Raw genomic sequence first — 19,137 nt, 5'->3', positions numbered from 1 at the left:
TTATGGCTAAAACACATACAGTTATTCTTGTAGATTTAACATTGAACTTTTCGTCATTGAAATCATCGTCATCATCAAACATTTGAAAGCAGTTTTTTCGTTCAAAACAAAAGTTTTTGCTATGAAAATAAATTCACTGTACTACACATGAGGAATATAATGCAGTGAATATATTTTCATGATCCTTGTTTTGATTTGCAGCGAGAAAACTGCTTTTCATTTTCCGAAAAATGATGACGAATGCTTGAGCCTTAAAGGATTTCATTATAGTCCAAACTGACCCTGAATGTCCCAAAGGTTTATAATAAGCTAGTAGACTTCAGATTGCTCCAGTAACTGCGGTTGATTATGCAACGTTGAAGCCCAAGGTAGTTTGGCTGACCTGGAATACCCTACGGTGTCTACAAATGGTGTTCGGACCAGTTCTTGAAATAAAATTTCCACAGCAGTGTACTTTGTTACAACAGCTTGAAACTAAAATGTATTCTATTAATTACCGATTACAAAACTTATAATAATTTCCGACTTACATTTTATAGTGCGTTTCACCCCTTTCTCCTTTTCAGGTTGCGTTTCGCTGCACGGGACTCGCTTTGGAATCACTTTCCTGCACGTAGTCGTCACAGTAGGGCGCTCGCTGCTGACGGGTTTTCGATGCTGGGTGGTGCGTACATACCCCCTCCCCGTAATTCTGGGGGGATCCTCCAGCAGCACCAGAGTTACGCTCTTGAACCTCCAGCACAGCCAGCTTCGCCACCGGACGCCTGAACTCCCCTTTTGCCGTCTTGACCAGTGCTTGCCGTACTCGTCCATCAGGGCCTGGGTACATCTCGCTGACCACGCCTCGCGTCCAACTCTTCCTCGCTCCTTCGTCCGCTATATACACCAGGTCGCCCTGGCTGATCGGTTGTACCTCTGCGTGCCACCTGGTACGCTGGTTGATTGCTGGCACGTACTCCGCTACCCATCGCTTCCACAGGCGGTCTGCCAGTGCCTGCGATCGCTTGTAGAGGTCCCGCAACGCTTCACCTTCGTCTGTCTTCCGCACCCGCTCTACTGCCACCTCTGGACCTTTCACGAAGTGGTTCGGTGTCAACGCTTCGCTTGCTTCCGGACCAAGTCCAGAGTACGTCAACGGACGCGAATTCACCAGGTCCTCTGCTTCTGCCAACGTAGTCAACAGCACTTCGTCCGTCAATCGTCTTCCGTCGTTCAGCACCGCCAGTGCTGCTTTCACGGAACGAACTAGCCGCTCCCAAACTCCGCCCATGTGGGGCGCGCTCGGTCGATTAAAATTCCACCTGGTCCTCGCATCCGTCATCGCTTCTTCACAGTCCCCCTCTATCTTCCACACAATCTCTTTGCTCGCTCCCTGGAAATTCGTTCCGTTGTCGGAGTAGAATTCCACCGGTTTTCCCCGCCGACACACAAAACGCCGGATCGCCATCAAACACGCCTGCGCCGTCATACTGTGGGCCACTTCCAGGTGAATCGCTCTCGTCGTCATGCACGTGAAGAGGCAGATCCACCGCTTTTCCGACATACGCCCAACCGTAACTGTGACCGGACCGCAATAGTCCACCCCTGTGAAGCTGAACGGCCGCCAGCCAGGAGTGATCCGCGCCAACGGAAGGGGAGCCATCCTGGGAATCTTCGGCGCACACTTCTTCTGGTGCCGTTTAGCTTCACCGGGGTGGACTATTGCGGTCCGGTCACGGTCACAGTTGGACGGAGATCGGAGAAGCGGTGGGTCTGTCTCTTTACGTGTTTGACGACGAGAGCGATTCACCTGGAAGTGGCTCACAACTTGACGACACAATCGTGCTTGATGGCCATTCGGCGTTTTGTGTGTCGGCGGGGCAAACCCGTCGAATTCTATTCCGACAACGGAACGAACTTCCAGGGTGCGAGCAAGGCGATTGTGCGGAAGATAGATGGAGATTGCGATGAAGCCATGACTGATGCGAGGACAAGATGGAATTTCAACCCGCCGAGCGCGCCCCACATGGGAGGCGTTTGGGAGCGGCTGGTCCGGTCTGTGAAAGCAGCACTGGTGGTGCTCCAAGACGGAAGAAGGTTGACGGATGAGGTGTTGCTGACCACGTTGGCAGGGATAGGGTGCGACTCAAAACTCTTTGCGTGCCGCACACTCTGTTACGAGACAGCACAACAAACTAGAAGGAGACGAGTACGCGCAATCGGTTGTGTGTTGCTCGCTTGCTTTGCCGCGCGCTGGAGCTCTCCTGTCTCTCACGCTTTTTCGTATGCACTCTCTCGGTGCTTGTCTCCGTGCTTGGCACTTGGCTTGATACTACGCACGATTGGAAAAATTTCGAATCAAACGACCCATCACTTGTCAACCCTTGACAAGCTTAACAACTTTGCCGAAAACACAAACTCTTCAATTAATTTATTAATTGATTTTTTCTGTTTGGAGACAAGCGCAGTCCCAAGCACCGTGCATTACTCCCTGCGCCGTAGAGCTAGTGCTGCGATTGTCTCTCGCACAATTATGAAAGCTCTCACTCATACGTCTCTTGTCTCTCGGCAAAACGGGAGACGAGCACTTGCGATTGTGTGAAGCACACGCTTTTTTCGCACCGCACGGTGCATGCCGCTAATCCCTGATTCGCGCCCGTTAACATACGCCGGGTTAGGTCCGGAGGCTAGCGAAGCGTTGACACCGAACCACTTCGTGAAAGGTCCGGTGTTGGCGGCAGATAGTATTTCGACTACAAATGAAGGCGAAGCGCTCCGGGACCTACACAAGCGTTCGCAGGCACTGGCAGATCGTCTGTGGAAGCGGTGGATAGCGGAGTATGTGCCGGCGATCAACCAGCGGACTAGGTGGCACGGAGAGACCCAGCCCATCAGCCAAGGAGATCTGGTATACATAGCGGATGAAGGAGTGCGGAAGAGCTGGACGCGTGGCGTGGTGAGCGAGGTGTACCCTGGAGCTGATGGCAGAGTCCGGCAAGCGCTGGTGAAGACTGCAAGGGGAGAGTTCCGGCGGCCGGTAGCGAAGCTGGCTGTGCTGGAGATTCAAGGGCGTAACTCTGGTGCTGTAGGAGGATCCCCCCCAGAATTACGGGGAGGGGGTATGTACGCACCACCCAGCATCGAGAACCCATCAGCAGCAAGTGCCTTCGGTGACGAGTAGGTAGCGCCACAGTGGGAAAGTAGGAAGAAAAAAGGTAGGCGAAAATTGTGGTGCGTACATACCCCGTCCGAACAAATGGCATTGTAAATGTCAATAGCTACCTACGGATCCCAGTAGATTATGCAATGCTATTATTTGTGGGGAAAACACATTACGTTTATTTTGTAGATTTGAAGTTCTTCACTATAGCACTGTTCGGAACACCTAGAACATCCCAGAACATAAAATTTGATATTCTTGACGAAGGCTAAATGAATACATACACTCCCGTTCAAAAGTTTGGGGTCACCCCCTCAAAAACATGTTATTTTTTTAGGCCCATATCTCCGCCAATTTGCGTCCGATTTCAAAACCCTAGGTTTCATTCAAAAGAGAATAAGTCAAAGAAACTTTGAACATGATTTGAAAGAAACTTTTTCAAAAAATTTTGTATGTAAACTTAACCCAAAGTTGCCAAATTTTAAAAAAAAATGAATATAAACTTACGGCAGTGTCGCTGGAAGTTGGGTCGACCAAATTTTAAGTTGAGAGCGGCAATATGACCCATTTTCTGTTAGCTTTCAACTGCTTTTTACAGAAATTAGCTAAAAAATCTAGAAAAAAAGTTATTAAGTAAATTAATCCTTGATGTCATCGGCCAAAATTTTGGGGTCACCCCTCAATATCGGCCAAAAGTTTAGGGTCACTTTCGTAAATCATGGAAAAGTGATTTGGTGATATCTTCGTCATCTTTCATTCAAAATTCAAAATTTGGCAACTTTGGGTTAAGTTTACATATAAAATTGTTTGAAAAAGTTTCTTTTAAATCATGTTCAAAGTTTCTTTGACTTATTATCTTTTGAATGAATCCTAGGGTTTTGAAATCGGACGCAAATTGGCAGAGATATGGGCCTAAAAAATGACATGTTTTTGAGGGGGTGACCCCAAACTTTTGAACGGGAGTGTATAAACGTAACCCACATCTAAGTTCAGCTTTTAGAACAACTGGTATGTCAATTATTTCGTTTTTCCAAATTTCATGATGTTCAGGATGTTCTAGGTTATCAATGAAGTCCCTAATACAAATATTCCCTTTTTCCCTAATAGAGGAAAGAAAAGAAAAGCCTAGAGGACTCAATTTGCAACACCTTTGCCGAAGACAGTATTCTGCAGGGCTGGTAGCAGGAACTGAGGGTCAAAATAGTTATGGGGCTGTCCATTAATTACGTAAGGGTTTATGGGGGGAGGGGGGGTTTGAGAAATCTTACGTGCCATACAAAATTTTTTGGGATTTCATACAAAAAATCTTACAAGGGGGGGAGGGGGTGTCAGAAAATTGCTAAAATTCCCTTACGTAATTAATGGACAGCCCCTATTTTAGTGACCAAAATCTCTGAAATAGTGACCAAATAGTGACTTTCAGATAGCAAAAAAGTGGCTAAATAGTGACTTTTGGCACAAAAATATGCTTAGTGAGGAAACATTGTAGAACGAATTTGATTCAGAAAACCCTGGAGTGCCGCATAATGAAAATGTTCAAGAAAACTTTCATTTTCCATTCCTTAAATTGTACAAAACTGCATGTATTTATAATTTTATAGAATATATTGTGCAGAACTAGATGAGCATGGCATGAAAATTCTGTCAAGAAATAATAAATAAATTATGAAACTCTTGGAAAACTTGTTGGATGTTTTCTGTCATGAATTTCACCTTGATGGAAACTTAGATATACAAATGCTTAAAAATGTGCGAATGAATTTGAATAAGAATTTTTCAAATATGATTTCTTGAATATTTTTGCAAAAAATCTCTCAAAATAAAATAAAATGAATAACAGAAAGTAATTAAGTAATTTTGATGTAATACTTGAAATATTTATCTACGTACCCTCTTGGAAATTTTCAGAAGAATTACAAGAAGAAAACAAAGTTTTTTTTTTTGAATAGCCTATGAAAATGTAATAGAACTGTTAATTTCTTAAAAATGTCCCATAATTACTAATTTGTTTGAATTGTCTCATAGTTTCTGGTTAAATTTTCATAATATGTAGTTACAAGCATTCTGGGAGAAGTTGTTAATTTTATTTGGGGACTTAAATAATGACCAAGCCACTAAATAGCGATTTGCTATTAGGCCTGCACCGACGCGCCATGGGGCGGCCCCTTACAAAATATGTTTGCGTTAGTTTATAAAACTCTCCAAACTTTATGGAACTCAGTCTTCCAATATATATAAAAGTTGTTTCGATACACACGTACAGTGATTGGATTCCATTGATGTTGTTTTTTTAAGGCATATGTTTTGAAGGTTTCTATAACAGTTTTACTACTTTTAGTTCTACATATGATCTAGGTCGACCCAAAATTCCATGAAATGTAGGTGCAGGATCTACAAGCAACACTAGTATTATACGAATGTATAATTCTATATGCCTCAGACCAATGACCCTTCTAACAAGTAAATGGAGTATTATATTGAACTGTATACATGGTACAGATCTTACAAGATATCCATGGAATATAAGCCTTTGTGCCCAGTACACAAAACAACCAGTGCTTGTGCAAGTTTTGAACGTCCGTAATGTCCGTAATGTAACAATGTACGCGAAGGAATTTAGAGGTCCGCAAAGCGCTGTAATGGTCTTTAAAGATTATTCAAGGCTGTGCATGGTTCACTCTCATTATTTGAGGTGTTGTAAACATTTGAATAAACAATTTTAACACAACAGTTTCAACACTATGAAATTACAAAAGCATTGCTTACTTTCGGGCGTTTATCTGTGCATGAAGATGGCTGTTCCAGTTTACAAAATAGATTCCAATTCGTAAAAACACGCTTCACTAAGAAATCTAATACCAGATTCAGATTCTGCAATGATTGATCTACCGAGAAAAGCGGTCATGACGACCAAATGTTTCTTCAGAGGTATTTAATGGCTAATATGGTAATTTTATGTTGGAATATTTCAATCATCGCCGATAACTTGATTGAAATTGCAGGATAGGAGCAAGTAAAGAAAGACATAAAAGTAGTTACGAAGCGATGTTTTTTTTTGTATGGAACGGTTTGTATAGGGAAAATTTGACTAACATTTTTGAATATTTTTCAATCCGTATTTTATCAATTTCCCAAAAAAGTTGAAAAAAGCAGGGAGGGCGCAGGCACGTCAAACTCGAACAAACTACGCCTACCTAACATGCATCGAGCGGGCCTTCCCAAACAACACAATGCGATTTCGCGGGCCAGCCCCATCGACAAAACAAACCGATTTCCAAGCAGGATTCGACCAGGCTTCTGGACGCGTTGCCAGTCACACTAACACACTCGCAAAAGATTAGCAGTAGGCCTACCTTGCCGCATGCGGGTCCCCTGGAAAAAAGTGACTTTTTAGGTGAAAATAGTGACTTTAGTGACCTGACCTTGAAAAAAGAGACTTTTCAGTGACCAACCCAAAAAAAGTGACTAAGTCACTAAAAAGTGACTTGCTACCAGCCCTGGTATTCTGTTTTATCAAATGGGTGAATTTATAGATAATGACCCCTGCAGCTCAAAAGGGTTAAAATTTAAAAAAAACGCACACACATGGGGGAAACAAGATAGACCAGTCATTCTACAACTCGGCTAACTAATTTAACCCTCTACTTCCCATGGTTGCTCTAGAGCACCATCGATTTTCGACGTACTCGTGACAAACGGAATTAGATGAATATGATACAATAAATTTCAGAATAGGATTGTAATCTCATTAGGTAAACCCAACTGCCAACTACTTGTTTCAATAGTGGAACTATTGATTAACAATCAAAAACCTATTGATTAACAACTAAAAAATTTTTCGACGATTTCGTAAAATTTGGCCAATTTGCAATAACTTTTGTTCAAGCACTTTTTTCGACAACGCTTTCTTGGTATAGAAATATTCGTTCAAAGTCGTGGGAAGTAAAGGGTTAAATTTGTTAACGACGTTTTCCAAACATCACTTATAAAGGGCTTTCGGACACTACTGCAAGACTTTTCATCATTGTACCTATGTTTTAGTTTTTATTTCCAAAGTAAAAATCTTTACAAAAGAACCTACCAATAGTAGTCAGCTTTCGGTGTGTACTCTGTGTATGTGGATATTTTTGAATAAATTATGACTAAGTTTAAAGAGTTTACTTAATACGAAGTGTTTATGTGTGTATATAGACAAGTTAATAGGATACTAACAACTTCCGTCGTAGCAACAAGATTACCAGCGGAGTTCCAATTTGGTGCCGTGATGTGGCAAAAGTGTAGATTCAGATCAAGTAAGTCTAAAGGTTATCAGTTTCTTTTATATAGTTATACTACTTTTATCGCTCGACGATCTCTTCCACATTCAAAGGACAAACTGTGTTTAGAAAAGTTGGTTCTCATGCAAAACTAACATTAATACCATCACGTTCAAATCACATATTTGGGAGGCCTGCAAAAGACTCTGTTTTTCGCTTTTCGTACAATAAGTGGACAAATCTCAACCATTCCTCACTCTCCACAGGCGATCACGTGCGGACAAACTCGTTCATCATCATTACCCCGTTAAAACCAAGAGAATAGCTAAACGTCGGCTTTGCAACATTCTGCGACAGATTATTCCAGCTAACACAAAAGCTATATTTACAACTATTCAATCGAGAAGAAATGAAAAAAAATGCTTACTCTTCTAAAGACATTTGCTACTATTTTCAGTTAATGGCTTGTCGGTTGATTCATTTCTTCCGATGCTTCTGTGTGAAATTCCTTCAAAAAAGTGGATCATCTACCGCGGTATCTCCGATTTCCGCACGTTTGCAACAAGGCGCTTTTAGTGTAGGACCAAACAACAATGCCAGAGTGGCGGGAGATGATACAAACACAAAGTGCTTACGCGTTTTACGTCCTATCGTTGGCCGGCACTAGAGGTAGATTGGCTGGAACGTACTCGACAAAGTTGGCCGGAAACTGGCCGCGCTGACCGTGCGCTTCTCCGTACAACCACTCGGGCGTGATCTGGCCCAGCACGGTGACGAACTCGTTTTCCTGAAAATGGAAATGTCCAATGTGTTACTTGTCGGACGTTTTCTCTGTGAGAGATCTACAGCAACTTACCACTATCGTTAAATCTTCCGCGGTTTCGGCGGTGAAGGTGTACAGCACGCGCACTTGCGGGTGGTGATGGGTTCTAAAGCTATCGGTTCCACTATGACTAATATCACGATGATTGATAGCAGTTTCGGATCTGCTACTGCCACTTATGCTGCTGCTGCTGGTGGTAATGGTGCTGGAACCGCCGCTGGTTCGAGCCTGTGCTTCCCGAAGCGGGACCTTCACATCGATGTAATTTGCAGGGAACATACCCTCGCAGCCACGTCGGTCTTTGCCCAGCAGCCATTCCTCGTTCAGTCGCTTTAGCAAGTAGATTTTATCGTTTGTCTAGAATGAGAAGAAACGGGTTGTAGTGTTAGTCCTGATCAAGAAGTTTGAGTAACAGAAAGGTGGAAACAGTACTACGACGAACACCAGTATGGCACCTGTAGTTGAGGCATGAATGTCAATTCAACTGATTCTGACAATGACCATCAGGATCCGGAAGCTTTTTCAAAGAAGGAATCCCTAACGGGGTCGCAGAAGAAATTTCAGAAAAAAAAATCTTGGAAGAATTCCCGTCGTAGGAACTTCCAAGGAAAACATTGCATTGGGGAATTCCTGGACGAATTTCAGAAGGAACTCCTGGAGGAATATCAATTGGATCTCTTGGGTGAAGCCCAGAATGAATTCCTTAGGATATTGTAGTGTCTCAGTGAACACATTCGGACTGAAATACTTTCAGTGTATTAGTTATTCTAGACTTTAACGAGAAAAGGTGCTTTTCGAGACTTATTAGATATCTCAATTTCTAGAAGAACTCCTGAAGAAATCCCCATAGAAACTCCAGGAAGAATTTGAGATAAGGCAGCTGGATAAATCCCAGAAGGAACTCCTGATGAAGTTCCAAATTAAATTCATGGAGAAATACCCAGGGTCGAAAACATGTTCAAGTATCCAAATAAAAACTTCTCATCGAATTGCAAAAGATAAGAAAGCGAAATCGTACGAAATTATATTGGAGAAATTCCAGAAGAAAAAACTTGAGAAAACTACAAGTACTTCAAGAGATTCAATAGAAGAGAAGTCAACCCTAAAAGAATCTGTGAAGGAAGTCATGGAGGAATCTCAAAAAAAAAAAACTCATGGAGATATTCCTGGTGGATGGAACTGGATGATTGGACTTTCTGAATGATCCATGGAGGGATTTCAACATACCCTTCTGCGAAAATACAGCAAAAGCTGTTTAACCCGTTGAAGCCCAAGGTTTTATGGACACTTTCGAATTTATATCAATTAAAAAAATGTGACTTTCGGACACATGAAAAATGATAAAACACCCAAAAATTCAATTTAATTCGATTTACCAACTGCAATTGAGAAATACGTACAAAAGGCTGAAATTTTTCAAATGTCAAACGAAGCCGTTCTCAAGATCAGCCCAAACTATCAAGTTCATGCTATGCTTTAGCCAAATAATAATGACAATGTATCTCAAAAGAGAAACCTAACGCCGTCAACGCCAACACGCAGAAAAACCTAGGGTAAAAATATCCATGTTCGACGTAAAGTCAAAAGGAATTTGACATTGTTTTGGCCGCAATGAGAATGTATGATTGTTTTTACAATCCTGTATGATTGTTCGTCAATCGAAAATCTGATTGAAATAACAATAGTTTCAGGCTTTTGACGTGGGCTGCCAAGCTTGACATCTACAATATTATGATAGTGTCAAAAATAATTTTCTTTTATTTTCAACAATATATTCATTGGAAAACAACATGCTTGTTTTTTTCTCTGGGTTATATTAAAAAAAAGAAAAAAAAAATCGTACAGAAAAATCAGAGAATGTACTGAATAACTCGCTGATTAATCAAATTTAGAACTTTTCAAAAATGTCTTACCTTATTGTATTCCCCATGCCGCACTAATTAAAAGTAATTTTTAATTATGTTTTTCATGTACAACAGCTTCGCATAACTTGAAAACAATCCCTTTTCCAGCATTAGCAAAGTAGTAAATGCTTTGCATAACAAAACATTCTGCTTGGTTTGACAGAAGTGACCGAGGGATTCATCTGTAAAACATTTTTGGGGCAAATCTGCTTGATTTCATGGTGAATATTGTTGCTTTTACAATCCTTTTCGACGCCGGGGGATTGCAATCTGATTGGTCAGTTGAATTGACTTAGAAACAAAGTAGAAATATAGTAATTTCCACAAGAGTCGCCATAAAACACTGGATTGTTGAACCAAACATAATTTCACTTAGATTTTAAATTTGCAAATCTGTTTGAAACTATCAGAATTCACATATATTCAAAAGAATTTCAATGTGTAAATTCAACAAACGTTATTTTAGTTTCAATGTGAATGCTTTTCATCCTTTAATTGTAATTTTCATAAACAAAATGTTAACAGTCAAGTTCCAATAAAATTGAGCATGAGCATGAGCATACTGCCTATGATCGCATAATTGTCCCATATGAATAGGAAACCCAGCAAAGATGGGACTGATATGCGATCATGGGCAGCATAGATTAACAGAAAAATGGAAGTCCATGGTTGTATTTCGAAAAAAATATCTTCAATGTGGATGCTCGACATCTGATAATTTTTTCAAGCTCTATTTTAGCACAAATTTTATACTGTCATTGTGTTCTGAGGTCGGGGCCCGTGGCGCAGTGGTCCACACGTTCGCTGGTCATGGGTTCGAACCCAGCCCCGGCACTTGCAATTTTTCGTCAGTTGCTCTTCCGAGAAGCCAGCAAGTATCTCGGCAAGTATACCAGAAAGAACCAGAAATAATTCCACCAGGATTCTCTAAATATATTTCTACAGAACTCTTTGTAAGAATATTAGGAGGATTCTGTGAAGTAATTCCAGCAGAAATCCATGAAGTAATAGTGGCTAGAATTCCTAAATGAATCCTTTCAGGATTTTCTAAAGCAATCCCGGCAGAAATCCCTGAAGTTATTCTAGAAGGAATCCCGCAGAAAATACCTGATGGAGTCCTTAGAGGGAATATGACAGGAACATCGGCTGGAATCTGAGCAGTAATTCCTGCAAGAACGATAGACGAAGTTCCATAAGGAATTATTGAATAAATCCCTGAAAAAAATCGGGAACAGTTTTTGAAAGAATTCCGTCAGAAATTCCGCCACGAATACTTAAAAAAATTAGGATTGCCTGAAAAAATCTCAACACAAATCTATATTCTTTCATGTTTTTTTCGGGAGGGATTCCTTAAGAAATCGCAGCAGGAATCCCAGAAAGAATGCCGAAAAAATAACTAAAAGAATCCTTTCAGAATTTCCTAAAGCAATCCCAGCAAAAATCTCTGAAGAAATCACTTAATCCTTAAGGAATTTCTGAGGGAATCCTGGGAGAAATCCTAGGAAGATTCTCGAGAGGAATGCCTGAAGAAATCCCGGAAACAATTCCTGAAAGTATCTAGAGAAAATCTAATCTAATCTCATCTCACTTCTTCACCGTACTCTCTACCCTCTACCTTGCCGTCTTCTCTATCCCCTATCCCAATTCTCTACCCTATGTTCTATCATAATCCTCAACCCTACCATCTGCCTTACCCTCTACCCTATCCTCTACCATAACCACTATAGTATATTCTACCCTACCTTCTACTCTCCACGATAGCATACATTCTGGAGTTTTGGCCGCCATCTTGGAACCTAAGCCGCCATCATGAATTCCAATACCCTTACAACGACCTTCACGATCTAGAGAATATGCCAAATTTAGTTTAAAATGGTTGAGCCACTCCAGAGTTATGCCGCAACATACATACATACATACATATAGTCGGATCTCCTATTAGACGTTGTCACTCAATTTACACCCACCGCGTTTTCCAGGCTGTCTTCTAAGCAATTAACTTCATTTTATGTATGAGATGAGTCTATAGCAGAACAATCAGCTGGATTGGATGCAAGACAGCTGAGCAATTGCAAATAAACATTTTCAAGATTTCAGGGAAATCGAAAATCGTGGAAATGAAGCTCATAGATCGCGACAATATGTAATCTTTGCAGCCTCCAAGTCAACCAGTTACAAATTATATTGTTCACTATGAACAAGGTATGGATGTGAAAAACAACTTCTCAGAAGACAGTTTTCTAAAATTTTGCCTAATTCTGAAGATATTCACATCAAAAGGACTGTCCTATATATAGGACGTTTGGCGTTCGGGACATCTGTTAATGGGTTAAGGAAAGCAAAAAAAATGTTAAGAAATTCCAAGAAATCGCCTGGATTAATTCCAGACTAAACTCCTTCAGGGATTTCAAAAAAGCGGAAATGCTACGCGACCACCTGGCTGGATGAATCTAAGGAATCTCAGGAGAAATCTCAGAAAGAACTCCTCGAGGAATCCCATAAGAATTTCTACAGGAATTATTAGTGAAGATCCTACAAGATTACCTAAGGGATCAGAGAAGGAAGTCCTGGAGGAATCCCATAAAAAGTAGGAATTTTCGGTGTAGTACCCGCTCCAGAGGCACGTTATCATTCATTTGGGACATTTGTGTAGTACCCGTAGAACCTAATGGAGAAATCAAGGTGGAAATTTAAGAAAAATATGTGGGTTAACTCTGGATTCTCTGGAAGAAATTTGAAAAAATGTCATATTTTGGTATCTAACCCAAAAAATACCAAAATATGACATATTATTTCAAATATCTCAGAAACCAGTAGAGATATCGCAATTTTGAGCACAAATTTGGCCCAATTGGGTTCTAAAATCACCGATTTAGTCTAGAAATGCTATGTTTGAAAATTAATTTTCAATTTTTTTTTGAGGTTTGTTCTAGTAAAAAATTTACTTAAACCCTTTGCGCCACCCCTAAATGTCAACCGAAATCGCTCATTTTTGTACAGCTCACTTATTTCGACTAGTGGATCACTTTCCACATGGGAAATCATATCCCGGAGACATTTTTTAAAATTAGCCCCACCCTACTGGATGATTCTAAAAAGGAACTCCTTGAAGAATCCAAAAAAAGCTTCCCATAATGTTTTATCTTAAAGTAGCGATAACCAAGCATAATCGTTCAAGATTGCCTTACTAGAGGAATGCCAGAGATCTTGGAAAAATCCCAGAAGATGAGCATGAGCATGAGCATAGATGACCGTACTGTTCGTAGTTGCTACTCAGTGATTGACCAGAACAATCGAAGTTGCACAAGGAACCAACCGACGGAGCTTGGGAGTAGCTTACCGTCCTCAATGTGCATCTTCGAGAATTCCAAACTTTATTAGGTCAATAACGGCGCCGGCCACGTCCTTACGGTCATCGAGGAAGGAAAGGAATGTTATTATGACGTGCGTTGCTTACTAAAGACCGAGATCACCTCTGCGTCTCCACGTCTGTCATGGGAAGGACTTTTTGTTAGTGGGGAGGGGAAAGGGCGCATGATATGAGTTCACTTTGGTAAGTGGAGTGATTCATGCAACCCTATTAATATCAAACCACCTATTTTCATTTTTTTTTTTTTGAAGAGTGACCAGGTGGAGCTGCAGGACAGCTGATAGCAAAGCCTGGACCCTTTCCCAACTTTCCCCCTACTAGGACTAATACTCACGATGGACTAGACGATGTCGTCAACTTGAGCAAAGTGTGTAGTAATTAGCATTAGGTCGTAGTAGTTTTTTAAAAATACTGTTTTTAACTTTTCCCATCGCACTAGTGTTTTGATCGAATGGAAGCTCCATTAAGTACGTCACGTTTAGAGGGGGGAGGGGGGGGGGGGTTTGTGAAAGTGTGACAAGCAATGTATTAGGCATAGGAAAAACCCATACAAAGGGGGGAGGGGGGGTTGAAAATTCCCAATTTTAGCGTGACGTACTTAATGGATGCTCCCAAAGATGATATGATAATTGAACAATATTTCAATAATCGAAAATCTCCGAGGTCACTGGACAACATTCAGAGATAAAAAAGGGTGTCTATGTCTATGTTAACGCCTTCAGAGTACTATTCTTAAGAAATATACAAAGAGCAAAAAGAAAAAAAAATGTGTTGTAGCTAATTTTTAAAGATTTGATATTTCTGAAAATTATTCGAAGACAGCTACCAGTACTAGCGTTTTTAGCCGATATGGGCAACTAGTTTTTCTGACAGCTTCCCCAAACAATAATCAGATAACATCCTCAGTTATTTTATAATACATTCTGAAAATTATTTCAAGCTGATTACCAATAGTGTCAATAACCGATGTTAGTCATTGAAAGCACCAGCATCATCTCCAAATAACTCTCATATTAGTGTTAGATAACACTTTTTGAGCTTCCATTCGATATTGTAAAGAAATTTGTCAAACCCTATTTGTCAAAATATAGTCAATAATGTATCAAATTTCTAATTTCGCTAGTCGTCTTCTGCATATCTGTGATCATCTCAGTCCAAAGTAATATTATATCCATCGTAACCCTTTACAATGTCGACCGTCCTAAGTCCTAAATAAATTCCTGCTTTTTTTGATCAGTGAAATAATACCGTCTAAGATATAAAAACAAAAAAGTTCAGTCAACTGATTTTTGTCAAAAATAAAAATGATAATGATTATTTGTCAACTTTTATAAATTCACAAAACCCATAAAATAAGAAATACAAATACAAACTCCTATAATCACCAGTTTTATCTTTACCTAATCAGTCCATAATTTCCTAATTGTAATGAATCTAATCTGTAAGGCTGTAAGTCAACTTATCCTAGCGTCCCCTGTCCTGTGTACTAACGAATTCAAGTAACGAATGATGAGTGTAACGCAGAAACCTCCTCTACCCACTCTTGCGTTACGTTAAATTTAACAATTATTGTTAAATTTGAGAAAATTCAAAGAATGCAAAGATTAGGTCTATGCAAGCTGAATTATAATTTATTTTTGACTTGTGATAAATGCACGACGGATACTCCTTTGGTTCCCATTAGCACTTACGGCGATTCCTTCACTTGCGCTCAACTCGTAAACTAGATATATCTAGCTCAAAGTCCAAGCGGTGGTGAATGAACTGGCGCTAAAGTGCTAATGGGTTAAGCCCTCCCATCGCGTCAAGATCGAATATCCAAGGGGAGGGGATATCAAACCACTTATTTTCATTTGGACTAAAACAAAACATATGCCGACATCGAAGATTACGAACCATTCAGATAGTTTTCGAAGTGCGAAAATTAACGAAAGAGAAAATAAAGTGATTTGAACCAACGTGGGTTTGGAAATTGGGCCGACACTTGACGTGACGAACATTTCAATGTCTGTTGACTAAAATCGCAAAAAATGTTGTTTGTTGCATTTATCGTATCATAAATCGCCCCGTACGAAGATGAGCAGTCAAATAGACGACGACGACGACCGAATGAAAATGCGGCCTGTACACTTTGCCACCAAAAACTCACTCTCTTGGAAAAATCCCAGAAGATAGCTATTAAGAAACTCTAGCAGTACTTCTGGTAGAATTCCAGAGAATCCCATGAAATAAAGAAATCCAAAAAAAAAATGTTGCTTAACAAATGCTCATAAAAATAATTCGTAACGAATCCGAACAGATAATCTTAGAAGCATTCTTGGAGTAATCTCAGAAGGAGTCCTTTGAGTAATACTAAAAAGATTTCGCAAAATTGCCCAGTAGAATGCCATAGGATCTCCTAGGATTATCCAAGAAGAAACTCTAATAGGAGCTCCAGTATGAATCAGCAAAGATGCTACAGAAGGAATTCCCGAGGAATTGCGAAGAGAATCCCTGAGAGAAAAATCTGAAGTTGAAGTATAGCTATAGCTGAAGTGGTAGTATTTCATTTATGTATTGTAAGTATTGTCTTGATATACAATAAAATAGCTGTGATCTAGGATATCAACAAATTGGATTCGATATAGACAAATCCCGTCTTTCGCTATTTCAGAACAACACTCGGGAAGATCTTGGGCCGCATCAAAACAAAGAAAATTTGGCAATGACCCAAGAAGCAACCAAGACTGACCGGCGCAAAACGCCGAACTGTAGGCGGCATTTTGTACATAGAGATCGTCGTAAAACAAAACCGTTAGTCAAACAACGACACCACCGTCGTCACTGAGTAGATATATACATCGCGAAAATTCCCACCCCCCCATGTAGGTGGTACATGTACGAAAGAAAATCTGTTTTCACATCAGAATATACGTATCAAGGTCAGCTTGTTGCTTTCTGTTTGCCATTCGCGTGTCCGTCGTAAATAAGTCTATAAATTTTCTTCAGTTGAACATCAACAGACAGAACAAGAACCTCGGGGGGGTCGGGGTCAGGTCACTCACCCTAAAACTGAGATCCTCATCGGTTTCCCCGTTGAAATCGTACATCGCGATTCCGTATGGCTCGCCGCTGGCGACAGGCACTTCCTCCAGATCATCTGTTGGCTGATCCACTACCAGGAAGGACGCCGGCGGCGGAGGTGGTGGAATGTTTGGCATCGGTGGCGACGGTAGGGACTCCAGCGATTCCTCACTGTCGTCATCTTCGAAGGTGTTGTTCCCCGCCGGTGTAGTAACAGGAACTGAAATTGGCGGTTTGGCCGATGATGTCCAGAGGGGTAATGGGGCCGGTTTCGCTTTGAGACCACCGATGCTGTGCACGGGTGTGCTCTTTTGACTACTGCTGGCGGCGGCGCCTCCGGGTTTGATGATGGTCGGCATCGCGACGGTTTGCACTTTGGGGGCCACGGATTTTCCGTTGCACAGGGGATCCACAAATTCGGACGCGTAGAGTTTGCTGTTCACCGCGGGGGCTCGTATCGTGGCGGAGCATACCGGTGCGTAGATACTGGAGGGCGTCGTAGTAGACCTCGCCGTTTGTTGCATTCCGAAGGCGTCGGATAGGTCCCAGAGGTCTTTTAGGGCTGACGAGGACGATGGCGTCGCCGCAGAAGACGTAGACGATGCCGGTGTGGTGGCCTTCGAGCGCTGGTGCTCGTGCTGGCTGACGAAATCATCCTCGAAGCCGCTCTCCGCCTGGGACATGTTGCCATTGTTGGGGGAGGAATAGTTCGAGTCGGAACTGAAACTGTCCACGCTGATGCAGTCGCTGCAGGATTTCTGCGTGAACGTTGGTGAGCTTGGTGGCGAATCGAAGCTGATCAGCTCCGACCCGGAAGCAGCGGTGCTGGGTTGAGCATTGTTCCCCGAGGTGAATCCGATGGAACCGTAGTGTCCAGTCGGATGTTGGTTTAGGGGTGGCGGTTGCTTCGGGGGCGGTGGTAATTTCATGGGCAGCTGTCCTTGCTGGGACTTGACCGTTCCCTTCGATGCATGGCTTCGTTTTTGACCAAACAAGTTCGACAGAATGTTGACGGACTGTGGCTGACCGGGTTTCTTCAGTGCTGGGACCACTTTCGGTGGGGGAGGTCTCGGTGGAGGCGCTTTCTTCGGTTTCATGTTTGCTTGGTTTCCCGAAAGTGGAGGAACGGGTCTGCTGTTGGCTGCGACAAAACCGATTGGTGGAGGACTGAATGGTGTGTCATCCCAGTTGGTGGCCGGGCTGTAGCGTGTGGTTATATTGGAGGATGCCTGGGGAGGCGGTGGGGCTGGTCTTGATGGGATCGTCATATTTCTGTAATGAAAGGTGAAAAGGGGATTTGTTAGCATTTTGTTGCAAAACAGGGACAAGGGTTGATTATTTTCGTACATCATAGATATGAGGTCTTACACAGATCCGGACTCGGATCATTAACTTGTAGTTGCAAAAAATTGTAACAAATTCAGATACAACAGAACCATGTATTTGCCCAACGCTTGTTAGCCGTATAGGTTGCTGTACAGCGAAACGAGGTGATAGAGGCTCAACACGGTACAGGTTGGCAAGAGCAGAGGAGAAACGACTGCATGAAAAGAGTGTTATTTCTGAAGTGCAGGAATGCATGGTTTGGGACGATATGCGGAGGTTTTATTCAACTGTCAACTGTGCGCGGCCAAGATTGTGACAATGCACGCAATGTTCAATGAGCGGGAAGACAGTTTGATGATAGACAACACAGTAGATCGAAGATCAAGTAATATCGCTGCTTTTTTCATTTTTTATTTATGTGTTATTTCACATAAGTGATTTCTACACTCATATTGCTGCTTTTGCTCCTTATTAGTCGATCCGGTGTCCGTTTGTATCACCGTGAGTCGTCATCAATTATGCGGTTTGATTAGAGCATGTCCCCAAGCGAGGATCATCGGCTTGACAACATGCTTTTGGTGGCGCGACTGGGAATTGAACCGATGACCATCCGCATACAAAGCGAACAAGTGATCCTTGCGACCACGAGGCCGCACTAACCTTCATTGATTACTTGTATGATTCCTCTCTGGATTTCTTTAGAAATTTCTCCAGAGTTCCCATCGAGAATCCCTCCACGAGTTCCATCAGAGATTCCTTCATGAATTTCTTTATTGATTACTCCCGAGATTCTTTCATGGATTGCTTTCGCTATTTTTTTTTTTCGGAATTCCTTCTGCGATTACCACCAGGATTCTTTCTGGGAGGCATTCATTCATCTTTCCCGGGATTTCTTTAGGGTTTTCTTCTAGGAGTTCTTCAGCATTTTTTTCATGGTTCAGTCTAGGAAATTTTGTATGGAATTCCGTTAGCAATTGCTTCTGGATTTTTTTGTTGAATTCTCCCGGAAATCTTCCGAAATTAGTCCATTCAAATGGACTCTTTTGAAATTCTTCCAGGGATTACTCCCGGATTTTTCTGGGATTCCTTCAGATAATTCTGGTGGGCTTCCTTCATGGATTCCTTCCGGAATTCTTCCCAGGATTCCTTCTTTATGTATCTATTTTAATCGTATAACATAACGCTGACAGCCTTTTTTTATCGTTATAGCAAGTATTTTGAAGATATCAAATCTTGTTTGAGTCTTCTCAAGATTA

The 19,137-nt window shown here is 41.6% G+C and overlaps 1 protein-coding gene across 5 annotated transcripts in view; it reads right to left on the bottom strand.

Moving 5' to 3' along the window:
* Window positions 1-7,170: 7,170 nt before the first annotated feature.
* LOC109419215 (uncharacterized) overlaps window positions 7,171-19,137 on the bottom strand; it is a 117,264-nt gene continuing 105,297 nt past the window's right edge. For all 5 annotated transcript variants that reach the window (XM_062859259.1, XM_019693423.3, XM_019693424.3 and 2 more), the window contains 3 exons: window positions 16,537-17,827; window positions 8,252-8,575; window positions 7,171-8,182 (listed from right to left, as the gene is read on the bottom strand). In XM_062859259.1, coding sequence (XP_062715243.1) covers window positions 8,036-8,182; window positions 8,252-8,575; window positions 16,537-17,823 — 1,758 coding nt within the window. In that variant the 5' untranslated portion in view covers window positions 17,824-17,827 and the 3' untranslated portion in view covers window positions 7,171-8,035. The remainder of the gene's footprint in view (window positions 8,183-8,251; window positions 8,576-16,536; window positions 17,828-19,137) is intronic.

The sequence above is a fragment of the Aedes albopictus genome, chromosome 3, assembly GCF_035046485.1.
Source record: "Aedes albopictus strain Foshan chromosome 3, AalbF5, whole genome shotgun sequence".
Classification (NCBI taxonomy): domain Eukaryota; kingdom Metazoa; phylum Arthropoda; class Insecta; order Diptera; family Culicidae; genus Aedes; species Aedes albopictus.
Note: the sequence above shows the minus strand (reverse complement) of the source record. Positions and strands in the feature narration are given on the sequence as shown.